The sequence below is a fragment of the Zonotrichia leucophrys genome, chromosome 21, assembly GCF_028769735.1.
Source record: "Zonotrichia leucophrys gambelii isolate GWCS_2022_RI chromosome 21, RI_Zleu_2.0, whole genome shotgun sequence".
NCBI classification, from domain to species: Eukaryota; Metazoa; Chordata; class Aves; order Passeriformes; family Passerellidae; genus Zonotrichia; species Zonotrichia leucophrys.
The window spans coordinates 6983356-6990960 of NC_088190.1; the positions used below are offsets into that span (position 1 = coordinate 6983356).

The window sequence follows — 7605 nt, forward strand, 5'->3', positions numbered from 1 at the left end:
GCGCGGCCCCGCCCCGCCCGGCCCCTCACACGGCGGGGCCGGGACCGGGCTAACCGAGATCGGGGAAAAACAGCAACTTTGGGAAAGGCAGGGCTGGGAAACCGCGGGGAAATGCAGCAACTTTGTGAAAAGGCTCGCTGATTTCACACTGTGAAAAATTGCCGGTGTGCGGCAGGTTCCTGAGAAAGCGGCGGAGGAGCGGCGGGTCTGGGACAGCGTTAAAGGAAACCCGGCAGGGTTTGAGAGAGCAGCGAAGGAAACTGGGAGGGTCTGGGACAGCGGAGAAGGAAACACGGCGGGTGTCTGAGGAGTTGTGGATTCGCAAAGAAAAACAGCCCAAGTTTCAAAAAGAGCGGGTTTTCAAGGAAAAATACAGTTTCGAACCGCGTCGGTGAAGAGGCGAGTGCCGGTGCTGCGGGGCAGGTTGGGATTTCAGCTTCTTTTATTTATTCTCCCCCCACTTTTTTTTCACTTCTCCTTTTCTTCTGCTTCTTTTTTTTTTCTTCCTTTTTTTCCTTTCATTTTTTTCTTTTCTTTTTTGTTTCTTTTTTATTACTATTTTTTCCCCTTCCCCCCTTCTTTTCCTCCTTTTTCCCCCTTTCTTCTTTATTTCTTCTTCTTTCATTTCTTCTGTTTCTCCTTTGAGGCCAGACGCTGCCATGCTGGCAGCAAACCCAATAAAGGTGAATTATCCACTAACGATGCATTTTTCCAACATGAGCCAGTACCCGGAGCATCCCCAGACCTGTCCCTCCCGCAGATCTTTCGCTCCCCATTGTTATTAAATTTTCCCTGTGTTATTCCCTTTTCCCCAGCGTTATCCCGGCAGTTCCATGGCTGCGCGGCGCTGGAGGGGTCTCCCCTCGGGGAATCTTTCCGATTGTCCCAACGGCTCCCGCTGGATCATGGATGTGTTCCATGAGTGTGCCCAGGACAGCCGGGATGTCGCCAGCATCGTCCTGGGGCTGGGCTCCATCGCCTGCTTCATCGCCGCAGCCTTCCCGTGAGTACCGCTCCCGAATCCCTGAGTACCGCTCCCGAATCCCTGAGTACCGCTCCCGAATTTATGGGGACTGCTCTCAAATCCCTGAGTGTCACTCCCGAATTTACGGGTGCCGCTCCCGAATCCCTGAGTACCTCTCCCGAATTTATGGGGACCGCTCTCAAATCCCAGGGTAAGGCTCCCGAATCCCCTGGGTATCGCTCTCAAATCCCTGAGTATCAGTCCCGAATTTATGGGACCACTCCCGAATTTATGGTTGCCGCTCCCAAACCCTTGGATACTGCTCCCGAATTTATGGAGACTGCTCCCAAATCCCCGAGTACTGCTCCCGAATCCCCGGGGACCGCTCCCAAATCCCTGAGTATCAGTCCCGAATCCCTGAGTGCCGCTCCCGAATTTCTGGGGACCGCTCTCAAATCCCTGATTAAGGCTCCCGAATCCCCTGGGTTCCGCTCTCAAATCCCTGAGTATCACTCTCGAATTTATGGGGACCGCTCCCAAATCCCCTGGGTATCGCTCTCAAATCCCTGAGTATCACTCTCGAATTTATGGGGACCGCTCCCGAATTTATGGGGAATTGCTCCCGAATTTATGGGTATGGGTCCCAAATCCCCGAGTGCCGCTCCCAAATCCCCGAGTATCGCCCCCACATTCCGGGCAGCCCTTCCGGGGATGGCAGACACCCTCTGGCAAGCACAAGGTGCCACAATCATTGAATCCCCGCGGCACAAGCAGCGAGGGCTCGGCAGGGTGAGGGGAGCACAGCCCCGGAGCAGCGCAGCCCCAGAGCCCCGCGGTGGCCGCGGTGTTGTCGCCGTGCCCGAATGTCCCACGTCAGGCACGTGCAGGGCCGGCAGGACAGGTCACGCTGCGGGAGGAATGTCCCGTCCCCAGGAGCCCTGGGGTGCTTGGAAGTGCTGACACAGGGGTGGCAGACAGGCACATGAGGAGTCACGGCTCTTTCGCAACCGGAGGGGAGGATCCTGCAGCTGGGATCATCCTCCTGCTCCTCCCACAGGGCTCTCAGTGGGGCTCAGTTGTTGTCCCTGGGGCCAGGGCAGCGTGTGACCTTGCCTTTCCTCCCATGACTGCTTTGGGATGCGCAGAATCCTGGGCATGGCTCCCAGGTAGCGCTCTGAGGTGATGTTTGTTCCCCTGCCCAATGCCCTGCAGGCAGTTCTACCAGGCCTGCCGAACGGGCATCATGGACCAGGCTCTCTCCATCTATTTCCTGCTGGGATGGCTGGGCGGAGACCTCCTCAACCTCATCGGCTCCTTCCTGGCCGATCAGCTGCCCCTGCAGGTACCGGGGCTGGCTCTCAAACAGCCCAGCTCCAGGGAGGAGGGAGGGGCTGGCAGCTGCTGTGTCCAGAGCAGAGCCAAAACTGCCGGGGATGCTCCCTCTGCCCCCTAGAAATGCTCCCCTCTCTCATCCTCGACTTTCTCCCTTTTCCCCCGGGTGTGGTCCATTCTCTCCCAGGGATGCTCCGTCCTTGCCCTGTGGGGATGCTCCCTCCTTCCCCTCTCGGTGTTTTCCCTTCTCTCACAGGGATGCTCCCTTTTCCCCCTCTCAGTGTTTTCCCTTCTCTCCCAGGGATGCTCCCTCCTTCCCTCACAGGGATGCTCCCTCCTTCCTCCCCGGGATGCTCCCTTCTTCCTTTCTTGGTGTTTTCCCTTTTCTCCCAGGGATGCTCCCTCGTTCCTCCCAGGGATGCTCCCTCCTTCCCCTCTCGGTGTTTTCCCTTCTCTCACAGGGATGCTCCCTTCTTGGTGTTTTCCCTTCTCTCCCTGGGGTTGCTCCCTCCTTCCTCCCCAGGGATGCTCCCTCCTTCCTTCCCCCATGGGGTTGCTCCCTCCTTCCTCCCTGGGGATGCTCCCTTTTCCCCCTCTTGGTGTTTTCCCTTCTCTCCCAGGGATGCTCCCTTCTTCACCCCCGAGTTCCTCCTTTCCCTGCCTCTGGAGTTGCTCCCTCCACCCCAGGACCTCCTTCTCTCACAGGGTTTCTCCCTTCACCCCAGGACAGCCCCCTCTCCCCCAGGGACCCCAGGAGGGCAGGGAGCAGCCCTGTGGGAGCCCCCAGCTCCCCGTGGGTGTCCCCAGCCTGTCCCCTCCCCTCCCCACAGGTGTACACGGCCATTTACTACGTGCTGGCAGACCTGGCCATGCTGTCCCTGTACTGCTACTACCGGGTGAAGAACAGGGGCAGAGCCTGTGAGTTGGGGCACGGGGTGGGGTCTGTTCCCCTGGGCACTGGGAGCAGAGAGGGGGGATTCTCTGGGAGCCTGGGAGATTCCAGGCACAGTCAGCAGATGATGCCTCTTGTTGCTTGCTGTGTTGGTGGTTTGGTTTTATTTTTCTTTTTCTCCTTGGATAATTTGAGCCCCTAGGAGAGGCAAAGCCAACAAACCCCTACAGGCTGGGCCTGGGGCTTCTGCAGGCCCTGCAACCCCCACCCACCCACAGTGTCCAGGCTGCAAACAACCCCCCCTGAGCCTCAGGGGGCACAGAATTAAATAAATCCCCCTCAGTTACGTGGTGATTCCACCTCAGAGCTGGGAATCACAGAACTCCTGACTCGGGCAGTGCTGGAAGGGAATGGGGAAGTTTTCCCACTGTTTCAGGGTCAGTGCTCCTGCCTTGACAGGGAGGTTCCTGTCTGTTCAACTGGAGTGAAAAGGGAACCTGAGCAGTTCTTGCAGGGTTTAAACACACAGAGAAAATCCCCTTTCCATCACTGCTGAACCTCAAACAGGCTCCTTGGGACTGGGGTGATTGTTTAACTTAGTAAAGACATATAAAGTTATTGCCAGTTGGTATTTGACCCATCAGATACATGGTTTTGTTAAGCTGGGGAGCTTGAAAATAATCACTAAAATTTACTGAAAAATAATAAATTGCTACTAACAAATAATCCACAGCAGGGCTTATTTGTTGCTAGGGTTAGGAGTATGAATCCCTGCTCTGGCAAGGATTTGAGAGTGAATTTAAGACAGTGAAATCATCTAGTGGGGATGATTCTATAGAGCCCTAAACCCAAAGAAACCAAGATAGGAGCAGTTTCCTCCCTGATAAGGCACAAATTGGGCACATCCCTGGCAGATAAATCACACCAGCACCCACAGCAGCCACTGCCCCATCCCCTGGTGAGATAAGGGAGAGATCAGAGGTGGCTCAGTCCCCTGGTGAGATAAGGGGGAGCTTGGAGGTTTCTTCAGCCCAGGAGGGTCCTGGCAGCCCCGGGGCTGTTGGGGTTGCTGGGCTCTCCCTGAGCAGGCTCTGTTTGCTCTCTGCAGTCCCTGCTCCCATCAATGCAGCCTTCGTGTTCCTCTCCGTGGGGGCCCTGCCCAGCCTCTCCCTCCTGGGCAGTGCCAGCCCCGAGGCTCCAGGGGCCTTCAAAGGGAGATCTCTGCTGTCAGCTCCTGGGGATGAGCTTGGACCAAAGGTGAGCCAGTTCCTAAACCTGGCAGGTGGGAGAGAGCTCTGGGTGGGGATGCCCTGCTGGGTGCTGGGATCCCAAAAACCCACCCTGCACCCCAGCACGTGTGTTGGGGTTAGGGGCTGTTCCTGCTTTAGGGCCAAATTGTTCTCCAGGAGACTGATAGAGTCTAGGAAGATGGCACTTTTCCAAAGATTCCTCCAAAATTCAGGAACAGTTTGCTGCAGGATTTCAGACATTTCAGGGCATTTTCACTTCAAACTTCAAGCACTTCTATGGGCCTGCTCAAGAGTCAGCAAACCTCACATTTCCCACATCTCTCTTTGCAAACAGCCTTTATCTCAGGCAGCTGCATAGGATAGACAGTCTCCAACAAATGTGGTTCCTGTGTTGAGGAAATTTGTAGGACCTCTCCCCTTTAATTCTTTTTCCAATTATCCACATTTATATATACATTACTGAAAACCAAAGCAAGAAAGTGCAGCAAGGTAACTCAATTGGCTGAAACTGAAAGTGGGTTTGTAGAATAGTTTTGCTCTGGCAATAGAAAAGAATTCACAATTCTGAGCAAAGCAAATAAACCCAATTCCCGTTATAACAGTCTGCCCTGGGTGTTTTCCTGTGGCACGGTGAAATGTTAATTAGCAGCTGTAATTATCAGGGGCTGTCAGAGGAGGGGAGCGGGGCACACGCGGGTGGGAGTGGCCGTGCTGGGCTCTGAGCACGGGGGCTGTCCCTGTCCCTGTCCCCGCCCCTGCCTTGCAGCCTTTCTCCAGGACTGAAATCATCGGATTTACCATCGGCTCCGTCTCCTCCGTGCTCTACCTGTGCTCCCGAGTGCCCCAGATCTGCACCAACGTGAGTGCCCAGCCTGGGGCTCCTCACCCGTCCCTCCCTGGGGGCTGGGGACTCTCCTTTCTCCCTGGGGAAAGTTCTCCTTTCTCCTCTCTGCTCCAAGGTCCCAGGCCCCATCTCTGATCATTCCATAAGGGACCACTTCTCTGTATTTATTTTTCTCCCCTCCCTTTAACCTAGCAATATTCTGAGGGTGGGGCTTTCATTTTGTCTAATTTACAAGCCAAAGGGGAACTAAAAGACTCCCAGCACTGAGTCACCACTTCTCTTTTTTACTGCTGGGGTGAGCATGATTAATAGCATGATTAAATTAATAGTTGTGGAGAGATTTAGGAGAGCTGCACCCAAGCTCCTCTCCTCTCCCTCTTTTCCCAGTACAAGAGGAAATCCACCAGTGGGGTGTCCTACTCTCTCTTTGCCCTGGTGATGCTGGGCAATTCCCTGTATGGGCTCAGTGTGCTGCTGAAGAACCCAGAGCCAGGCCAGGGCCAAGGTGATTACATCCTGCACCACCTGCCCTGGCTGGTGGGCAGCCTGGGCGTGCTGGCCCTGGATGTGGCTGTATCCTTTCCCCTGGGCTGGATCCATCCTGCAGGGAGTGGGATTTAGGGCTGGGCAGGAGGGAGGGTGGTGCTGAGGGTGGTGGGAATCTGTGCTGCTGCTCCCTCAGGGATCTGTGCTGCTGCTCCTTGGGGATCTGTGCTGCTGCTCCCATGGGATCTGTGCTGCTGCTCCCTGGGGATCTGTGCTGCTGCTCCTTAGGGATCTGTGCTGCTGCTCCTCAGGGATCTGTGCTGCTGCTCCCTCGGGATCTGTGCTGCTGCTCCTCAGGGATCTGTGCTGCTGCTCCCTGGGGATCTGTGCTGCTGCTCCTCGGGATCTGTGCTGCTGCTCTGGATCTGCTGCTGCTCCTCAGGGATCTGTGCTGCTGCTCCTCAGGGATCTGTGCTGCTGCTCCTGGGATCTGTGCTGCTGCTCCCTCAGGGATCTGTGCTGCTGCTCCCTCAGGGATCTGTGCTGCTGCTCCTCAGGGATCTGTGCTGCTGCTCCTCAGGGATCTGTGCTGCTGCTCCTTAGGGATCTGTGCTGCTGCTCCTTAGGGATCTGTGCTGCTGCTCCCTGGGGATCTGTGCTGCTGCTCCCTCAGGGATCTGTGCTGCTGCTCCTGGGGATCTGTGCTGCTGCTCCTCAGGGATCTGTGCTGCTGCTCCCTCAGGGATCTGTGCTGCTGCTCCTTGGGGATCTGTGCTGCTGCTCCTCAGGGATCTGTGCTGCTGCTCCTTGGGGATCTGTGCTGCTGCTCCCATGGGATCTGTGCTGCTGCTCCTCAGGGATCTGTGCTGCTGCTCCCTGGGGATCTGTGCTGCTGCTCCTCAGGGATCTGTGCTGCTGCTCCTCAGGGATCTGTGCTGCTGCTCCTCAGGGATCTGTGCTGCTGCTCCTCAGGGATCTGTGCTGCTGCTCCCTCAGGGATCTGTGCTGCTGCTCCCTGGGGATCTGTGCTGCTGCTCTTTAGGGATCTGTGCTGCTGCTCCCTGGGGATCTGTGCTGCTGCTCTGGCTGGGAAATGCTCAGCCCCTGCTTTGCACTGAGCTCCCTGTGCTGTTCCCACCTCTCCTGGCACAATCTCGGGGTGCTGACCCCCAGAGCATCCCCAGCTCCCCCTGTGAGTGTGCAGAGCCTTGACCTCTCCCCAGATCTCCTTCCAGTTCCTGGCCTACAGGAAAGGACGGCCTGGCAGCCTCGAGGAGAGGGGGGCTCTGCTGGGGGAGCCTGAGGAGAGCCCAGAGAGCTGACAGAGGGACCTGCCCTGCATGGAGAGGAGGAGGAGGATGCACATGAGGAAGGCACGTGCCTCAGGGCTGGCCAGAGCAGCCCCTCCATCCTGGTGGCTCCTGGCAGAAGAGGCCCTGAGCCTTGGGTGACACGTTGTGCTGCCAAGGCGGTGGCAGAGGATGCTGCTGGGACACCTGGTGCCTCTTGCATACCAATGATGCTTTCAGGATAAAAGGGAATTTTTGGATACCTCAGCTGCTCCTTGCTGCTGCAGTGCCCCACAGCTGAGCCTGGGCACTGCTGTGTCTGCCAGGGCTGATCTGGAGCTTCCCTGGTGCTGGAAAACGTGGGGAGGGGACAGAGTGACTGACCTGCCACAGACACAGCCCTGCGGCCTCACAGCTGCCCCTCAGCTCCTTCTGCAGACACACAGGGCTGCATCCAGTGGGGAAGGAGCAGCAGAACCAAAGTCTTCAGTCCACACCTGTTTTAATTAGCATGGCTCACCCATCTATAAAACACATCTTTCCCCACC

General features: G+C 56.7%; 1 protein-coding gene across 1 annotated transcript; it reads left to right on the plus strand.

Annotated features, from left to right (window-relative positions):
* Positions 1-7605, plus strand: SLC66A1 (solute carrier family 66 member 1). Its single transcript, XM_064730489.1, has 8 exons — positions 1-423; positions 816-1003; positions 2177-2306; positions 3127-3214; positions 4297-4445; positions 5205-5297; positions 5670-5855; positions 6992-7605. The coding sequence occupies exons 2-8, from the start codon at positions 834-836 to the stop codon at positions 7088-7090; spliced, it is 915 nt and encodes a 304-aa protein (XP_064586559.1). The 5' UTR covers positions 1-423; positions 816-833; the 3' UTR covers positions 7091-7605.